This window comes from Perna viridis, chromosome 5, assembly GCF_037379345.1.
Source record: "Perna viridis isolate PV_CMFRI_1.1 ecotype Kerala chromosome 5, ASM3737934v1, whole genome shotgun sequence".
Lineage (NCBI taxonomy): Eukaryota > Metazoa > Mollusca > Bivalvia > Mytilida > Mytilidae > Perna > Perna viridis.
Window position 1 is genome coordinate 24,637,969 of NC_142449.1, and position 21,900 is coordinate 24,659,868.

The following is a 21,900-nucleotide window of genomic DNA, read 5'->3' on the forward strand; positions in this document are numbered from 1 at the left end:
TAATGAGCAGCTCGGTGGTTGTTTTCGGAAAGGCAGAAGACGTTTACCCTACCCTTGTACCAGGTTTATGCTTCCAATGTTTAGTGTTGCTCATTTACTTTTGGTTCTGTGTTGTGTTTGTCCATTATTTCTCTCTTGTTTTCACCCCTAGATTGTACTCTATTGATTTCCTCTAAAATATCTTGGTTCCATTTATTATATATTTAAATCATTGATTCATCAGATGAAATGTTTGTGTAAATCTTATCACGAATGACTGTCTAAGAATGTTGCTTACTTATTCAAATTAGTTTCCCTTTAAACTGTATTTCTTCAATTCCTTACTTTTCATTTTCAGAACACCGAAGGAAATTGTCTGTGATATACAAAGAATAAGTGTTTTACTGAAATCACAATTAACATATTAATTAGAAATGAATAATGTGTATCTTCCCCTTAGAAACTATTGCACTATAGCCGTAAATCATAGATTTTTAAATAAAGTACATGCTTTTTGTATATTTTTCAAAAGCTACATCTCACCCTATTTATATTTATGAGATTTACGAAAGAAATAGGTGTTACTTGCGTTTTTTTTTTTTTTTTTTTTTTTTTGTTTGTTTCAACCACGAAAGAATATTATATCAAGACAAGTCGAAGCATATTTTGATTTATTGTAAAACTATATAAGAACCGCTCATTACTAAAAGAAATCTATGGAGCAATAATTGCTTATACAGTGGACCCTGCCTAAACTGAAACTTGAGAAATCCGAACCCCTGTTTAAACCACACTCTTTTTATTTTATTAGTTATTTTATATGCATTAAAATGTATTTGATAACTTGGAAAAAAACTGTCTAAAACGAACCAAAGTATTCCTGTTTAGACAGGTTCCCTGTAATCCCTGTAATTTCTTACGCGTTAAAGGTATTATATGTAATTGAAACATTTATTATTTCATATAATTTTAAACGCTATTACTAAGATAATTGAAATATATGTCAGAAAGCAAACAGAATGCTCCGTGTAATATGTATTAGCTATTTTAATGTATTTTATGGAGAGGTTTGGATTTTATGTACTTCTTCTATTAGTCATTTCTTACTGTCACTAAGTTTTGTTAGTCATTTATGAGTATCTGGACATGCTGCATGTACTTTTATTTATTTCGGAATAAAACTAATCACGCATGTTAATTATTTTTTGTAAAAAAACGCCTCTCGCCATTTGACCTAATTTTGGAGTATTACTACTTCAATGATATTTTAGATAGGAATCAAGATTAACTTCGAAAATTGTCTATTAACAATTTTTTTTTAATATTATGGCACTATTGCCATGTTGACATTTTCCGTAAATCAGTTTGTTTAAATAATGCATGTGAAATTTAACAGGCTGTGACTAAAGATCATTTCAGTGATATGTAAAAGTAATGTTACCTATAATAATTCATAATTTATAGTTATGAAATGTCAACCTGAAGGAGGCAGCCAAGATGCCGTTGCATAGTAGTATTACTGTATGCATATATTGCCTGCAACAAGCACGCTTAATATGGTCAATTTACGCGAGATAATCAAAATATGTTCGGTAAAAATGTAAAAATAGTGTTTATAGGGATTCGAGGATCCAGAATAAGAACAGAAGAACAGTAATAACAGAACATAATCCAGGGATTACCACTAGAAAATAGGCACATATAAAAAAGAAACGAAATTAACAAATAAACAAGCACAAATAAACAAAACAAAATGAGCAATCTGGACTCCACTAAACACTAGGAGCACATATAAAGTGCACCGGTTGTGAAAGCGTCTTATGCTTTTCTAAATACAAATACAAATAAAATTCATGCTTTGTACTTTTTTTCAAACTTTGAATCTTTAGATTGAAAGTTTGTTTTATAAAATTGAAATTTTAGTTCAAACTTTTTAAGGCGTTATCTTGAAAAGTTGCTGTAACCATCATAGTCATTTTTAACATTTGATCATCAATAAATTACAATTTTCAAGATTGCTTCAAAAATTGTCTGTGAGATACAAAGAATAAGTATTTTACTGAAATCCCAATTAACATATTAATTAGAAATGATAAATGTGTATCTTCCCCTTAAAAACTATTGGACTATAGCCGTAAATCATAGATTTTTAAATAAAGTACATGCTTTTTGTATATTTTTCGAAAGCTACATCTCACCCTATTTATATTTATGAGCTTTCCGAAAGAAATAGGTGCTACTTGTGTGGTTTTTTTTTTTTTTTTTTTTTTTTTTTTTGTTTGTCTTTTTTTTTTTTTTGTCATGCCTGTCAAATATTCATCTGCTTTCAGAATAGCATTTCTTCCACACCTCAGTATATTTAACATTATTTTGTGCTTGTTGCTGGATGTTTCAGCTGAAAGGTGGCTCGTGGTTTGTTGTAATAGACATCCACTTTTGTACTTTTGTACATAGTATATTCTCACGGGGTCATATTTGTAAACCCCGTTTTTTCAACCACGAAAGAATATTATATCAAGACAAGTCGAAGCATATTTTGATTTATTGTAAAACTATATAAGAACCGCTCATTACTAAAAGAAATCTATGGAGCAATAATTGCTTATACAGTGGACCCTGCCTAAACTGAAACCTGAGAAATCCGAACCCCTGTTTAAACCACACTCTTTTTATTTTATTAGTTATTCTATAATAAAATGTATTTGATACCTTGGAAAAACACCTGTCTAAAACGAACCAAAGTATTCCTGTTTAGACAGGTTCCCTGTAATCCCTGTAATTTCTTACGCGTTAAAGGTATTATATGTAATTGAAACATTTATTATTTCATATAATTTTAAACGCTATTACTAAGATAATTGAAATATATGTCAGAAAGCAAACAGAATGCTCCGTGTAATATGTATTAGCTATTTTAATGTATTTTATGGAGAGGTTTGGAGTTTATGTACTTCTTCTATTAGTCATTTCTTACTGTCACTAAGTTTTGTTAGTCATTTATGAGTATCTGAACATGCTGCATGTACTTTTATTTATTTCGGAATAAAACTAATCACGCATGTTAATTATTTTTTTGTAAAAAAAACGCCTCTCGCCTTTTGACCTAATTTTGGAGTATTACTACTTCAATGATATTTTAGATAGGAATCAAGATTAACTTCGAAAATTGTCTATTAACATTTTTTTTTAATATTATGGCACTATTGCCATGTTGACATTTTCCGTAAATCAGTTTGTTTAAATAATGCATGTGAAATTTAACAGGCTGTGACTAAAGATCATTTCAGTGATATGTAAAAGTAATGTTACCTATAATAATTCATAATTTATAGTTATGAAATGTCAACCTGAAGGAGGCAGCCAAGATGCCGTTGCATAGTAGTATTACTGTATGCATATATTGCCTGCAACAAGCACGCTTGATATGGTCAATTTACGCGAGATAATCAAAATATGTTCGGTAAAAATGTACAAACAGTGTTTATAGGGATTTGAGGATCCAGAATAAGAACAGAAGAACAGTAATAACAGAACATAATCCAGGGATTACCAGTAGAAAATAGGCACACATAAAAAAGAAACGAAATTAACAAATAAACAAGCACAAATAAACAAAACAAAATGAGCAATCTGGACTCCACTAAACACTAGGAGCACATATAAAGTGCACCGGTTGTGAAAGCGTCTTATGCTTTTCTAAATACAAATACAAATAAAATTCATGCTTTGTATTTTTTTTCAAACTTTGAATCGTTAGAATGAAAGTTTGTTTTATAAAATTGAAATTTTAGTTCAAACGTTTTAAGGCGTTATCTTGATAAGTTGCTGTTATCATCATAGTCATTTTTAACATTTGATCATTAATAAATTACAATTTTCAAGATTGCTTCAAACATTGTAAAACTCATCATTTAAGTGACTATGATTCCGCTTTTTTCTAATATTGTATAATGTACATGGTCAAAATTCACTTTTGTTTTACTTATATTTGTATATCTGCATCTCATTATATCAAGCGGTCAGAGACATCATTACAGGTGTTTTTAAGTACACGTCAGCGACGTCCTATATATGTAAATGCTCCAAAACATAAAAGGCACAAAATCATTCGGAAATGACGTATGCAGTTAGAAATTGTTTATTTGAATGCTTAACGCAGGCGAAAAACGTGTATGACATGAAGTGTCGTTTATTCCGGTAGGTCGAGACAACAGTGATATAACAATATGGCGGTCAACAGAGTAAAATGTTATTTAGGTAAAAATAGCCCCGTCGCTCACTGGTAAAGCCTTCAATCATATTATTGATATAACAGCATTTTTTTTTAATTTTTCGAATAAATTAAGATTTTTTATAATTTTTATTACGTCTTTCTATCTACAGTGAATTTCGATGAGATGTTCTATACATATATAGTGTTGCATACAAGCCATGTTGACCTCAATTGAAATTAATGTAAGTGTGTCATGTTCCTTTCTATATCACCTCTTCCTCCAAATATAGATAACTTTCGATATATTATCAAATATCTCCTATTCTAAGAATCGTGCGTTGTTTTTGTTTTTGTTTTGTTTTGTTTAGTTTTGTTTTGTTTGGTTTTGTTTTATTTTGTTTTTTGTTTTGTTTTTTGTTTTGTTTTGTTTTGTTTTGTTTTTTTGTTTTTTGTTTTTTTTTTTTTTGTTTTGTTTCTTTTTGTCTTTTTTCGGTTGTTTTTGGTTTTTTCTTTTTTTTCCGTAGTCATGGTCTTGCTTTTCCAAGTAAATTTAAGTTTTTATGTAGCAGTCGTAGATTGCATATGTAGATTGAAAAAAATACCGCTTGTTTGGTGGGTTTTTCTTCACCATGAATCACTTTAATATGGTCAGTGTCTGAATTTTATATGGACTGGTACTTAAGTCAACATTTAAAGATGAGAAAAGTTGAAATTTTATAACAGCTTAAGATTTGACTTTTAGGGTTTCACACTCTAGTTTCGGTTTATTGAGAATCGAAATTATAACTTCACCTCCATGAAATACAACTAAATCCAATCAAAAGATAACATAAGGAGATCTACCTAGTTTCTGTCTAGAATTGTTGTTTATTTGAAATGGGTCGTTGCATAATTTATTAAAAACATTTCAGGTTTATGGAAAATTTATAAACAAAAGTATAGTATTTCCAATCCTTCGTGGCAAAATAAAACCATAAATAATTTTAAACATTAAGTATGTATGATTATGCAGGATGATTTTTATGAGTCAATCGTTCTGCTTGAATATTTACCATCTTTTTGTTTTGTTCGATTGAGGTTGGCACGGTGACAAAAGAGGACAGGAAATGTCTACTGCTTGGAATTTTGCCGTTCTTCTTTTTGAGTTTTGCTACCTTTTGAATTTTGCTCACAGCAAAAACATGACAAAATTTTGTTTAGAGCAAACAAGCAGAATTAAAGAGTCTGAAACTACACTAACTTCAGTAAATGCATTGTCAGCGATTCACTGTGCAGGGCTTTGTAGTTTAGACGAATTATGCCTTTCAGGAAGCTTTGATTCAAACTGGAACCATTGCGTCCTTGACTCCAGTTATAATAAACAGACTGAAGTTTCAACTCAAGCAGTATATTTTGCTAAGATAAAACCACCTGAAGGTGAGCATAATATATATATATTACCGATGCATTGATATTTTTGCTAGGCTTTAATTATTGCTTGATTAGATAAGTTGTAGTAAGAAAAGCAAACAGGTTAGAATGCTGAATTACTTCTGCTTTATACATACATTTCATTAGAACTGATTTGTTCAACGTGTCATAGTTAGTTTTACTTTCCTCTTTTGTCTCACAGGACAACTTTTCATAAGCAACTCGGAGACTATTTACAGAAAAGCGCAGGACGCTTATCCTACCGGTGAACCTGGCATATGCTTCCAGTTTTCAGTGGAATCCTAGTTGCCCATTTACTTTTGTATTTTTTGTATTATTTTTGTTGTTTTATGTTCTATGTTGAGTGTGCCTGTTGTCCATATCTAGTCTTTGTCACTACATTCTTTTGATTTCCACTAGACATTTGGTTCTACACCTCCTGAAACGTGTAATATTCCCATTTAAGCGTGCTTCGTGGGATCATGTAACGTGCAGCGTGTGATTCGTGTGCGTACTTCGTGCTTTGTTCTTCAGGTATTGTTCAACGTCTTTCGTGCAACGGTTCTGTATTCTGATTTGCGATAAAAATAGCTCCTATGATAGATCAATTTTACGGAATACCGCTGTAATTTCGTTTTTTTTATGCCAGAATCAGGGTTCCTTTGGCATTGAAAAAAAATCAGGAAATAATTGATTTCAAACATTTGTACATTATTTGTACATATAATCAGCTGATAATGAAATACTGCAAAGATTTGAAGGGCCTTCCGAAATGGTCTTGGTAAAGTTTCCAGAACTATAGCTTTTTGTTTGTCGTTTGAGAACAAAAACGGAGTATATTTTACCCCAATTTATCAAATTCCCATGCTTCTGCAATATACCATGTAAAATAAAATGGACAATTTTCATATCAACAAAGCAATATTATCTTTTTTTAGACTATTAAGATTGTATCACATTATAATTAGTTAAAATATCTACAGTATTTCAAAATAGAGTACTTTTCACTAATACTTTATGAAATTTTAGTATTCTTATTCTCCTGGAACAAGGAAAATGTGTACCCAATGATCCATATACAACAAACATGGATATTTCCCAAATTAAAATTATTTTCTTTTCATATTTAGAGCAATTAGATGGTATCGCATAAGTCCAAAATACTCTATTATCTAAAAATTGAGTTGAATATATATTATCCTAATTTTATGAAATTTAAATATTTACATACTCCAAGTCCAGTCAAAATGTTTCTGCATTGTACCATGTATATTAAAAATGGACATTTTTTATACCAACAATGTAATATTTTTTTACACAAACAAGTGTGGACATAGACTGGCATTGCCCGAGGGGCGAGTATGGACGCAGACTGGTATTGCCCAGATAGCAAATTTGAACATACATACGTTTTGTCTTAAACGTTAATTGAATTATGTACGTGTTGATAAATATTCATTGACATGTGTTACTAGATATCTACATGGGGAACAAATTCCACTATGGATTCCCATTAGATAAGTCATATACATATTACAATGTTTCTTCCATGACGGTGAACTTGCATGGATGTGTTGAACTTGTTATGTCATGTTAAGTTTGGCCATTTCATATTTATACCGGTTAGCTTGGTGAAATTCTGGACTCTCAGCTTTTTTTTTAGATTAACAGAAACCTACAGTGTCGTATCTGTCAGTACATCCTTTATTTTAAAATGGTAGGGACCATTAACTCTAAATCAAACAAAAGCAATTCTTTAGTAGTTAGTTAAATCATATTAAAATTTAATAACAATTGATCTACCATATTTATAAAGTCATTGCACGAAAACCAAGCGAACATTCACGACGACACGGACGCCGCCGACGGTGACGCCGCTGTCAGCACCATACCAATATACAATGTTTGCGGCGACACTATTATATTAAATATATACATATATACAGGTTAATTCGGGGTTTGGGAATGCTCCATTTTCAATTCCCTAAAAAGTCTGTCAGTTACGCTTCCATAGGACCAACTTATTAGTGTGTGATTTGCCAAGAATTTTACATTAGTCCTAGTTAAACAGTTCTCTAGTAAAAAAGAATAATCTGCATAGTGGAAAAATTTTCCTACTTACAGTCATGTACTCAACAGATAACATTCGAAATTCTTAACAATTCGAAATACAATTGCAATACAGGTATATGAAGAACTTGAAGACTAAATCCATTGATACTGGCTGAAAGTTAAGACTTCAAAATCAATATTTCAACTAAATCTTGTGTTAAACAATTTTAATCAACTTCTGAATAGTTATATGCATTTGTAGCCTGTAAAATGTTTCCTTGGACAAAAATGTATACTATAGTACTTGTTTTGCAGCTATATTATATATCTTTTGGAACTGCCAGTATCGTTTGGTTTTAGAACTAACGTAACGTGTACGTACATTCAGCATTTCAAAACACTGTTATTGACTTTTCTTTAGAATCTCTATCTCATTACGTCCTGTAAATCTTCACAATTTAATCAAACTTTGTCATTTTTACGTGTGTAGTATTAATGTCTTGATACTAAACAAAATCCTCATCCTTTTAACAGAAAAGCGATTCATCCATATTTGTCTTTCTGCAAATATAAGAAAAAGAATAGACATTTATTTTTAATACTTTACAAAATTACACGTAGTTGTATATAAATGCCTCCATTTGTTGATTGAGTGTATGATGTTACTCTACATCTACAATCATATACAGTATATCTAACTGTGTAATTCAACATCAATGTCTATTGATCATTCTACCGAAAACATCATCTGACGTCACTATGGTTGTAAAACATCATCTGACATCACTATGGCTATAAAACACTTTTAATGAACATTGCATGTGCAATGTATTTTAACTTGCATTCACATATGTGTACAATATCATAATAAAATGAGCTCAGAAAAGAAGATTATAATTAAAACCTCATTTCAATTTCCTAAACTATTTCTCCACTTATTATGCTAAAGCTCAAGTGTTGAAAATCACATTTTACCATTCTCAATGGAGAAATAATACCGCGGGAGAAACTTGATTAATACAAATACGTGCACATAACCTGAAAAATAAAGATTTTTTAAGTTAAGATAATACATGCATATATTTAAGTGTTTTGATTTCAAAAGCCAGTTAACGGGTTACCCTTAATGTACTTTTCTATATGTATAAACATACTTAATTTAAAAATGTAGACTTGACGGTCCCGTCGTACTTGTAAAGTTTATAATTAATTTACACACAATAACATGTACATAAAGTCATACTGTGACAGTTTTCTATAAATCGGAAATTTAATTAAAAAATTATAAGTAAACTTTAAGCATTAAAAATGATTTTAGGTTGTAGACACCTTTAAAAAGAGTAATATTTACATGTACAATGTTAAAGTATGAAAGTGATTAAAATTATATTTTTGACTTTACTTTATTTGCACGAAATCATAAACAAAAATAATGGTTAAATTATAAATCATATTAAGAGTTGTCAGTACATGCAATCTGACATGCACATAACCTCTATATGTATAATGTAGAGTCCCCGAAACTGTAAAAGAAAGGTCTTATTTAGCCTTGGTACCCAAGTTTTTTTTTCTCCAGCAAAATGTGAAGAAATATGGACCATAATCAATTTGTGTTCTTAAAAAATGCCGTTTGAAGAATCTATACCTACCTACTGGACTGCTTTATGAGCATTTTTTCATTGCAAAAATATTTAAGAATTTGATATCAGAACCGCTTTTGAGAACACAACCCCCAGACAACCTCTAGCATCGCTGGAGTAATAAATAGACCATCCATTCAGGCCTAAAAATGTTCGCGGTCAACTACCGACCCAATAAAGCCAAAGATTTCTTTTCCTATCTCAGATGGAAAAACAAATAGTTAGAAATACTGCCTGTTTATATTTAGAATTGATTGTAAACATACATGACGTGAGTTGTCGATAATACCTTTTGGGATTCGGCACTTGAGATTTGTTTGTTTTGACCACCGCCATCAAAACAAAAAATATCTCAAGCGCCGAATCCCAAAAGAGATTAGGCCTTGGACTTAGTCTAAAATTATTAGTTGTTTAAACTTTGCATATTTTGGTTTGCATTGTATTCTGAGTTAAGTGTCACTATAATGACTTATCTCATTTCAAAAGTTTTAAATGAAAATAAATCCGTACCTACCTACCGACCCTACAAACTTTCAAATGGTGATCGGAAACATAACTTTATTTTTTTATTTTATTTTATTTTATTTTATTTTTTATTTTTATTATTATTTTTTTCGGCCTTGGATATTTCTCATCAACTGACTGACATGCACCAATAAGTTAACTTACCTATCTATCTTCGTGCACTTGAAACTTGATTTTATCCCGAAAAGTATTTTGCTTTGTCAGAGATTCAGCAAATGCTTTTAGGGTTTACAATATAAGCGTGCAGATCACATGGTAATGCATTTAATGAATTGAATGAATGAACGTGGTCACATGACTACTATAATTTCCTCGAATACACCATGACCTACATTCACGGGTATGACTATACTCGGGACTGTGTAAACGCTTCGATGCTTTACAGCGTCCGTGAGAGAACCCATATAGCCAAGGGCGTTAAGAAACCCCTCAGTCCGTCATAAATAACAAATACCACATATGAGTGAAAATGTGTTCCCAATGATCCATATACAAGATTTATGGACATTTTGTACATACAAATTACTTTCTTTTCATATTTAGAACAATATAATTGTATCATAACAGTCATAAATACTCTAATTTAAAAATGAAGTATATTTTACCCTAATTTTTTGATATTTCAGTATTTTCATACTCGGATAGCAGTGAAAAAGTTTTTAAAATATACCATGTATAATAAAATTGACATTTTTCATGTCACAATGCAATATTATTTTTTTTTGGACCAATAAGATGGTATCGCATTAGTTAAAATACCTAAATTAATTCAAAATAGAGCGCTTTTATCACAATGATCCAAATTCAACAAATATGGACACATAATTTATTTATTTATTTCATATTCAAACAATATGATTGTTGCATGTTAAAAAATTATCAACTATTTGTTTTAGAATTTTTCTTCAATTTTAAGATCTTTCAACATTTTCATATTCCCAGACCAATGACAATGTTTTCGCAATGTACGATGTATAACTAAAATGAACGTGATTTTATATCAAAACATTTATAGACATTTAAAATTGTGTATATTGAATGTATTTATTTAAGCATTATACACATTATTGTAAAATTACATGTAAGATGTTAGCAATCAACATAATACGACGAACACGTACACTGTATATTATCAATTAGAATTAGTTTCGTTTTGCAAGTTAGGTTTCGAAATATACCAATTACTGAGATGAATACTTCAGGCGGACACGATCATTCGTTCATTGTGCTTCGTGCAAAGTATTTCGTGTGGTTTTTGTGTCTCATGTGCTTCGTGTGCTTGTTTCATGGGATCATGTTTCGTGTTTCAAGTGCTTCATGTGCATGGGATTGGAAACGTAACACGTTTCAGGAGATGTATTGATTACCTTTTCACAAAATATCAAGGAGTCATTACTTGTTAAAAAATTAAAAAGTTTCTTATAGAACAATATGCTTCCAACTGTTTGGATACTCTTCATTGTCTTTCGCTTTCGTAGCAAATCTTAAAGATAATTTTAATTAGATAACGAAATTGGCACCTGCAAAATAAAGAGCGTTTAGAACGATCGTTAAGTTTGTTACTCATTCATTATATCTTATACTTTATTTATTTCGAATGTTTTCCATTTCGCTATACGTTCTTAATAATACCTAGACATTTATTTTTATTTTCAACACTCCAACGATGTTTTCGGATACATTTTGTGAATAAGTCATCTACAGACGAAATCTGTAGCATAATTATAAATGCTATAGTAAGCCTGTGCATCTGGTCCATGCTCCCAGTTTTTGGTGGAGTCGGAGATGCTTACTGCTTTTGTATTTTTTATTTTATTTATTTATTTCAATTTTTTGGGGGGGTATGCTATTTGATGTGTGTGTCTGTTTTTCCCGTCTGGTGTCAATATTTGGATTATATTCTTTTGATTTCTGTTCGAAATTACTCAAAAGTGAATCGACAAATGTTCCACCTTTTCTTTTCTTCGTAGTTGGTAGGTGAATTAGCTTCATCAAAATACAAATTTGAGATAAATACTGTAATCTGATTGGTTAAAATAATTGTTATATCTCAATGGATAAAAAATATATTGACACGCCCCTATTCAGTTAAATTCAGAGTTACTTTTCTCATGTTTAAATATAAAAATATGTTTTATAATTAATTTATAAGAATTAGCTGTGAAAAAATTTTGCCTATTGAAAAATAACATAAATTTTCCATGTTCATATTTGTTTATTGTACTTCGCGAAATAAACAATATGTACATGGAAAATTTGTGTTATTTTTCAATAGACAAAAAATTTATCATAGCCAATTCTTTAACAAATACAAAACATTCTTTGTTCCAAGCAAATAAACTATTGTCAAATACTTCAGTGTGAAATAAACTTTGCATCTGTATTTCTGAAGATATCTTATATCATTGGCATGAAATAGACATTACCCCTGTCATGCTGGAACATTTAAAAGGTTAAAAAATTGAATGAATTTAACAAAATTGTTTTTCTTAATAGTATTTTTACTGAATATCTGCAATTACTACTCCTTTCTTATTTATTTTTGTGTTATTCAGAAACCAATGTTTCCGTATCCTATTTTGATACTACATATTTCTGTGCATACCAGACCAACATCTTATTTACTAATTGGAGGACATATTTATATCATGTAAAACAATTAATTCTTTTACAAATACATATAACTTGATTTGAGATAAATACTGTAATCTGATTGGTAAAAATAATTTTGTTATATTTCAATGGATAAAAAAATACTGACACGCCCCTATTCAGTTAAATTCAGAGCTACTTTTCTCATGTTTAAAGATAAATATATGCTATAAAAGTAATTTACAATAATAAAAAAAAATGTCTATTGAAAAATAACATAAATTTTCCATGTGCATATTTTGTTTATTGCACTTCGCTACGTTGGAAATATCATGAATCCAGAAAAGTTTTAGGTAAATACGGTATGCACTTCTTTTATATATTTCTTCATAGCTGATTATGATGACTAAACGATATGTTATCAAGATGAATTATAATGCTTTAGTCATGCTCGCTCTCACCGATGTTAAAGTAGACATTGAGCTTGCCCGCGTATATCGTATGATCATATGTACCAACCGAGAATATGAATGCAATATTTCACCGTGCATTTTACCTTTTGATTATTGACTGCTTTACATTTTGTGTTTTCTTTATATTTGTTTTACTATTATTGTTTTAATTATTTTTTTTTTTTTGCATTTTTTTTTAATTTCTGTAAATAACTTGTTGTTTCTCCCTCGTGGTAATTTTAAACTCGGATTTTGCTTAAACAGTGGTTGTCAGTGATTATACATATCAACAATATTAATTATTATTAACCATTTTCTGATTTCTGTTTTTATTATGTCAACAGATCCTGTATTTCTGACTTCAACTAGCGGTTATTCCTATAATCTTAGGTTGCTTGGAGTCCCTTTAACAGGGTTTCTACCATTCGAAGTGAAAGCATGCTCTAACGTTATACTTGCTTTTTATGACAAGGATGGGATGCTTTTGTCAAATGTGAGGATCGGCGAAGATAACGGCTTAAAATCCGGAATGTACTTGAAAACCGTTTCTCCCAGTCCTAACTTGGAAGTTATTCATGATTCGAGTATAACAGACTGTAATTCATTTGAATTATTTTGGGTCAGCTGGAACACCACTACAGTTCAGGCTGGAAAGGGTTTCACTAACAACATTGATACATTTCTTGCATTAACCACCAACGACGCCTTCATCATTTCTGATGTTTCTGTATTCACTAGTCCTTATGTCGGAGAATGGATATTCGGACAAAAGGTAAAGTAGGATTATCTTTGAAGTTAATGTTTTTTTACAAAATAATTATATGTTCCAACTGTTCAAGAAAGGGCATGTCTAATAATTCATAATTGTGTTCTGTTTGGATGAATGAACCCAAATCTGGGGATGTTAGTTGAGTCTGCCAGATCAAATAGATAAGTTTTCTCGTTTTATTAATGGTGCGCATATTAAGCACATGCTCACCTAAAAATAAATCAATGTATTGTGTCAAGTTCGTTACAGCTTAAAAGCATCTATAAATAGTGATTTTTGAATTGAGAGGGACTGAAAAGTGTAGAAAAAAAGTAGCTGGCTATATAGATATAGGTCGGAAACAATGAATGAAGTAATATTAATTCATTCGTATTCAACATCTACCTAGATTTGATATTTTATTTTTACATTTTCAGAACGCCGATGGGAATTGTCCATGATATACCAATATCATGTATTTTACCGACGACTTTAACATGTTGGAAATAATGCACGGATGTCTTCTCATGAGAACCAATTGTATTATTGTCGTTTATAATAGATTTAGAATGTATTGCGTGCTTTTGTTTTTTTTTTTGTAAATCATTTTAACTCAAGGCTATACATTTTGTAATTCACAACCTTTTATTACATGTCACATTCCTATATTCTGTGTATTCCTAACGAGAATGTTGTATTTTGCGATTTTGTAATGTTTTTGAAATGTCACACTGTTGTTTTTATTTAACAATTGTTCCACATTTCAATATAGTCTTTTTTTTAATGTATGCTATATTTTAACAAAATATGCGAAAGCAATTGTCAAATATCGTTTATGCTTAAATCTCAGTCAGATATTGACCATCTGGTCATAGGTCAACCCGACTAACAATACATAATTTCACATATTATATTTCGTATTTTTAATAAACTATATTTAAGATAATGTGCTATTCTTGTGTATTTTTCAGATCAATTGTACAGGCATAGTATCTATGTGTATGTGTATAATATTGTTTTGTCCAATTGTCAGACAGGCGGAAAATGATTTTTTTTTCTGTGTGTGTGTGTGTGTGTGTTCATATTTGAGTATACATATCACTACATTTTATTCTTATCTTTTCTTTTTGTTTTTTTCCCACCTTCAATGTGTCATAGTTTTCCTTTCGTCTATCTTGAACTTGACTTTTTATGATCAACTCAGTGGGTGTTTCTAGAAAAGCAGAGGACGCTTACCCTACCGGTACACCTGGTCCATGCTCCCAGTTTTAAGTCCTATATGTTCATTTATTTTTGTTACTTTGTATATATTAGTTTGCGTATTTTATGTTCTCTGTTGTGTGTGTCTGTTTTCCATGTCTAGTCTTTTACCATAGATTACATTCTTGTGATTTCCTCTAGAATTAAGGTTCCCTTGATTACTGTTTCAGGTGTCGAAAATTTTGCAAGAATGATTTAAACTATGATATGCATATATACACATGAATTATTTAATGACTATTTTTGCCTTAACGCAACAGTGTCATGAGATGTTTAGTAATACACGTATTCATATTGCAATTGTATAATACATTTGTATGTATAATTCACACTTTATTTTCTAAAACAAGAAAGTAAGAAATATATATGCATCAGCATAATGTTTTAGCTCTTTTTTATGTGCCAGAGGAACTATCAAATATTATTTAAGATTTTTTTTTTTTGTGTGGGGGTGATAATTTGCTAGTGCATTAGTACAAAGATTTCACTCAATATTACATGGCTGATTCTCATTCTTGGCCATAAAATATTAAAGCATTTTATTGAGACTGGAAGACATCAAACATGACTTATGAGAATAATCTGGTACGAAAACATTTTTTTTTGCATGGAAGCTCTAGAGACTATCACATCCATAATATAAATGCGATAATTTTTTAATTGTAGTCACGGGTTTCTGAATACAATTAGAGTATATCTTGAAATAGATTTTTTTTTATTGTTAACGCTTTTAAAGAAAAAGATACGAAATAAAATAACATGCTAAAACCCTAAAAAATAATACTATAACGTAAAAGGTAATGTTTCTAGGAGAACCGATTTTAACGCAAGCTTTACAAGAACTGATCTTTAGCCTAACTTTGTAGGACCGGAGTTAAGACTGACTTTAGTACTGTTCTAAATACAACTTAGAACTATTTTTATTGCCACTTCTTAGACAATTTTGTTGCGGTTAAAATCTCATTGTAGCTTAAATTGTGTTTATTTCTTTGTAATAACTTCATTCATATTACTTTTGCTGAAAAAGTAAACCAGTTGACACATTTAGCCCTCGCTGTACTACATTTGAGTGTAAATCATGTACATATACAGATTTTAATTTCACTTTTGAAGACTGACATTGCCTTTCAATCATTATTTTTCTACACAATGTGCTATGTTGACAACATCTGGAAATCGTTCTATATACATTTAGTAAACGCTTTATTTTCTTTCTGTTTTTAGGTGTTTTGTTTTTGTATTTATTCATTTGATATTGTTTTTGTATACTTTGATTTCATGTTGTTTCTAGTATAATTTGATTAAATCAATATCTCTTTGATCTTCCCCAAAATTATTATTGATAAACAATTTTGTTGTTTACGGATTCAAGTATTACAGTTATATTTTCAGAACAGTACTACGTACAGGAAAGATGTAATGATAGTAAAGACCAATCATATATGGACGGCTTCTTTGTAATACAATGAGTAAATAATTCTTGAAAACTAATAACTAAGTGTAAGTCTGCGTGCCATTGAATGTGGGCCTTTGAGTACAATATGTCAATGAGTTGATAACTGTATGTAAATTTTGAAAACCATATTCGATCAAGTAAAATATTGACGGGTTTTCTATTGTTATGCAATGTTTCGAGGATGCGGTTAAAGATCAATCACCCATATACACTTTGATATGTAATATAAGCAAAGTTGATATATTGTATTAAATATATTACAGCAGTACCGTCAAGATAATTAACCCGCTTATAAATTTGAATTTAAGTAAGTCCCTCAAATTTGAAAGGCTTGAGTATATTTTCATTTATGGAGAAATAATGACGTACCATTTTTTGCTACATAAGAATAAGAATAACGTCGACTTATTCGATTATATCTGCCATGTCAAACTACAAAATGACCTATATATAAAGTTGAAATGCAAATTCATTTAAGCCACACGCACATGTGCTTTAAAATTTGGAATGATACACAATCGAGCTATTTTTTTTATTCATTTCTAGATAGTATTCATGTAGATAAGCAGATGTCAAACACATCGAACAATCAAAAAGTCTAAATTAACAGACGCTGGAATAACAATGAGATTCGTTGTTATCATTTAAAGCTTTTCGTTGTTAAATGTTCATGTGTCAGTGGCGTATTGTTTAATATAACTACGTATTTAGTGATGGCATTTTTGCTTTTTTATGGGCGGAAATACCGAACCGTCAACAGTGGGATGATTCAGATACGTCAAAATCCAAAAACATGACTTTGATGGAACACATGAAACAGAGATGATCTACATACACAATGTAGCAAACCAAACAAAAAAGATTACACCTAAAAACTGAAAATAAAAGAAATAAGACATCACACAAAAACTTTAAGCACTGGCAAAATGAACTCTCTCAATAAACTGAAATTGACATCAGGTGCCTCGAAAATGTAAACATTCCTGCTCCGCCAGCAGCATCCGCCATATTGAAAGTAAGTATTATCCGGTAATAATCTAGTAACAAAAATGCAACACCGCCACACGTGTCAAACATTATTTACACTATGTCGAAGTCATTTATTTCAACTTAGTTCCATGGCGTAAACGAAGTAGATAAATTGGAAAAGGTGGACAAATATCAGAAATTTGCCAAATTAAACTAAAGTAATAAAACGATCCCCATAAAAAATACGCTATCATCAATTATCTTTTGAACCTGGAGAAATTTGATCTCGAACTTGATATCAAAAAGTAATATATCATGGAATGAGCAATAAACATTAACATAATTGGTGTTTAAATAACAAGGTTTTTTTTCATTTATTTAATTTGAATTAGCATGTCAATTTCATCAAATAAAAAAAGCATGCGTTTTCTTTTCATTTTCATTTGTGTTATAAAAATTAAACCAGATTAAAAATTTATTTTGGTCTTACTATCAGAAACAAAAACGTAGAATCGAGTCTTTTGTTAAGTATCATTTTAATGAATGATTTCATCGTAAGATCTTAGGATGCATTTTGTTTATGGTGTTACACTATTGTTTGAATAAAGGAAAGAAACGAAACAGAAGTATCGTAAGGTGTTAATTTTGTATTTTTTTTTTCAATGCACAAACTTTTGTTAACAAATAATATTGTTCATAATTCATCAATCAAGTCCAAGCTGTAGTCCATGGACTGGGAGGGTTCATCGTGCAACCTCTCCTCCCCCCACAAATCATCCACTTCACGATGATGTTCATTTACCTTTATAAATGTACCTCCCATTACCAAATCAATTTTTGCAGAAGAACATTCATGGGTTCTTTTTTGCAGTATAAGCTTATATTCGTATCCAATTGACACAAAAAGTCTAGATTTTTTTGTGACTTAATTGTTCGAGCATGTTAGTTTTCCTAGGATGTCACATGTAAAGTAATTGAATATATATATATTCTTTACAGTTTTTGTTAATGTTTCTATTTGATTTATTTACAAAGTTCAAGATCATTTCAAATTTATATATTACAAGGAAGCCCGATATCGAGGCTTTCTAATGGTACCAATAAAGTTGCGCTAACACTTAGCGGTTAGAAGTAATGAAAAATATGTATCCTATAGTATTCATGCTTTGAGAAATAGCTTATTTGATATTTTCTGTTTAATATTATCACAATTAGTAATCGGTGGTTCTTATGATGACTTTTGACGATTTTTATTTTTCGCAAAATATCGACTCATCAAGCTTTTTCTCTAGGTAAACGTGTCAAATTTGGTATCATTCGATAAATAATTCAATTTTATACATAATAAAAACATGAAAAACTGATTTTCCCCAAAAAAATATATTTGCCTTATCCATCGGAAAATGGCCTCAATATCAACCAAAATCCTCATTCATATCATACCGACACCCTAAAACTGATATTGTAGGTATTTATAATGAATATAACGATGTATTCAGGATATCTATTCAATTAAAGCGCTTAGAGTTCCTTTTTGGGGTTACAATCATAATATAATCGTAGAAAAGGGAAATTTTCTGAATTCCAGATTTCCACTATTTCACCCGTTATAGTAGTTTTTCTAAATATTTAGTTAAAACAATCCATTATCTGATATAGTATACTTACATAGTATCTCAGATTTCAATTGAGCCCAAGTAATAAATATTTGAGTTTATTCAAGCCCAAAAATACCCCTACCTCTGAAAAAAACCTAAACGTGTACAGGAATGTTAGTTTTTAGCGTGAAAACGATCTGAAAATGATATGTTGGGTAGTAATGTATTCATTATATCTATTCATTTCAGGTGTTTATTTCTCAGTTTCAATGTTAAAATAATGACATTTTTTTTATAAAATGAGAGTTTTAAATGTTTGAAGCGAGAAGGGCTTTGGGTGAAAGAACTCATTGCTTTATATCCACACGGAATAAATTAAAACATTAGGTTCTTCGATGCTTGTATAGTTTATTTTCTTTACAGTTTTTGTTAATGTTTCTAGTTGATTCTTTTACAAAGTTCAAGATCATTTCAAATTTTGATTACAATGTTATATTTCGACAATAATTTTAGTACGTCACAGTTATCCACTTGATGATGTAGTGAGGTGTATTCACTTATTTACAACTCTACACAGCTTATTCCTAGCACTGAAGAAGCTCATAAGTTGACTGAACATATTTGATCGTTCCTTCCGTACGAATCAAACTAGTACCGCTGTGACATGTATGGCAATGCTGTCTACAAAAATCCAGCCCCATAAAACTCTCGGATATGTCTGTCTGTCTGTCTGTCTGTCTGTCTGTCTGTCTGTGTGTGTGTGATGTAAAAAAGTAAAATTAAAAACAATATCCGAACGACTACTGAGCCCTCAAATAATTAATTTCAAGTCTACAGGAACACAGGCCAACACCAAAATCAAGATAATCGAGATATTTATAAATATATATACCGTGTCTCAGAATGTGACGACTCTATTCGCTACACTGCTCCATCGGATTATTTGATGCAGAGAAGATAAAGTAGGCATAGAAAGGTCTGACAATTTCCAATGATGTTAGAACAGTCAAATTTGCAAAGCAGTTTTTTTTTTGTCGTTCCCTCCGCAGGATTCGAAGCGGTCTAAGTCACTGGATTTTGTGCTAGCGGTGTTGCCATGTTTGTCACTACCATACATCGTGTACTTAGTTACACCCCTTGATTAATAGTACGAGGAAGAATGACCCGGCCACCGAAAGCTATATTTTGATATAGCCTTGCTGACAGAGTGGATAGGGCGCTGGACTTGGTGCAGGCGGTGTTGCCATAGATTTCGGGTTCGAGTCCCGCGGAGGGAATGACCAAACATTTGACGGTTCTAACATCTTTTGGAATTTTTCAGACCCTTCTGAATGTGTGTATATATAAATATATCGATAGACCCTCTATGGCATATAATTTTGTCCTCTGTTACAACGCCGCGTTTTATGATACAAAAGAAATCAGGTCTAAAAAAACAGGGTTTTTCCATTTTGGTAAATTCAATTCCATACAATAAAACGTGATAAAATTATTTTAACAGAGAGTTTTATTATATGTTTTTCAATAAACTACACAATCTTGCTGGTCTTGGATTGACTGGGTGCTTTCTATCACAGGTGTCGGTTCTTAGTATATACTATGGCTCACATGGCGATAAAAATCATTGAAATGTTGCATAAGCAAGCTTTATAATCATTACTTTACTGAAAGCTCAAGGAAAGAAAGATACTAATAGTGGCTTAGGACATTTCTGGTTTGAAAATCACTTTCTCTGACAAAAGATACGGTTCACCTTTTGTAATAAACATGACACCTAGATCATGAAATGTCAATATACAATTTCTTTATTAGTTGAATCGATCATCATTGTTTATTTCTGATTTTTTTTCGTACAGAATCCACACTCAGTTATATTGTGATTTTCAGTTAAAAAAAAACACATGACATTCTAAAGTGTATCATTATGTTGCAAAATCACTCAGATGAACGGAAAATGTCGTAACCAAAGTAAGTGTTCGAACGTTTCTAAAACCATTTTCCTTTCGATTATAATTGACGACGTGGAGAAGATATCAGAGATCGAAAAAATATTCATGGCTATGAATATTGCTCTTCTTCATTTTGAATTCTACTCTCTTTTAATATCCGTTCACAACAAAAATGTTTCTAAATTTTGTATGGAGCAAACAAAACGAATAAAAGAGTCTGAATCTACACCGAAGTCAGTACATGCATTGTCAGCGATTCACCGTGCAGCCATGTGTAGTTTAGACGTAGTATGCCATTCCGGAAGCTTTGATCTTAATGGGGACACATGTTTGCTTGCTTCCAATTTTTCTCCAACAACTGAGAATTCAACTCAGGCACTACCGTTTGCTAGAAAGAAACTACCTCAAAGTGAGAAAAAATACATAAACGACTTTATTCTATAGCAGAGCATTTGCCTAAGTAAACAGTAGATTACATTATATCAAAGGGGTGAATTACTCCTTTTAATGAAGCTAGCAAATAAAAGTTTTAAAATATATTGTTATTGTTTTAAGCATGACTCATTTATATGACAAAAGTGAAGATTTAAGTAGTAAACTATATAACATTCGGACACTGCAAATGATAGGGCTGATCATGACGCAGAAACGATGTATTATTTGTGTATTCAGATCTGTGTTTGTGAGAAAAGCAAATACATCTGTCTTCCCCTAAAATCAACAATTCCAACCAAGTAAAGAAAACAACACTACGAAAATGACAACTTTATAAACAAGGTATATAATTTATATCTCGAAAGTACAACAACATAATAACAAGCTGGTGATATGGTCTCTGTTTCTGAATTAGAAAATAGTGAATATTCTGGGAATTTTTCACTCACTTGATCACACCTATCTGATTGTTATATAGACTGCTACTTAATTTCTCTATTTTCCATTTTTTACGCATTTGATGATTTCAATTTGCCTTTTACAAAGTTGTTTTAAGTGTACCTTATTTTCAATGAAAAATGCTTCTTTTCTTTATTACCTAACTGTGCGCTGTAATTTCTTT

General features: G+C 30.8%; 1 protein-coding gene across 1 annotated transcript; it reads left to right on the top strand.

Annotated features, from left to right (window-relative positions):
* Positions 1-5,250: 5,250 nt before the first annotated feature.
* LOC148616667 (uncharacterized) lies at positions 5,251-14,557 on the top strand. Its single transcript, XM_088581605.1, has 3 exons — positions 5,251-5,608; positions 13,208-13,635; positions 14,049-14,557. The coding sequence occupies exons 1-3, from the start codon at positions 5,299-5,301 to the stop codon at positions 14,070-14,072; spliced, it is 762 nt and encodes a 253-aa protein (XP_088437731.1). The 5' UTR covers positions 5,251-5,298; the 3' UTR covers positions 14,073-14,557.
* The last annotated feature ends 7,343 nt before the right edge of the window (positions 14,558-21,900 follow it).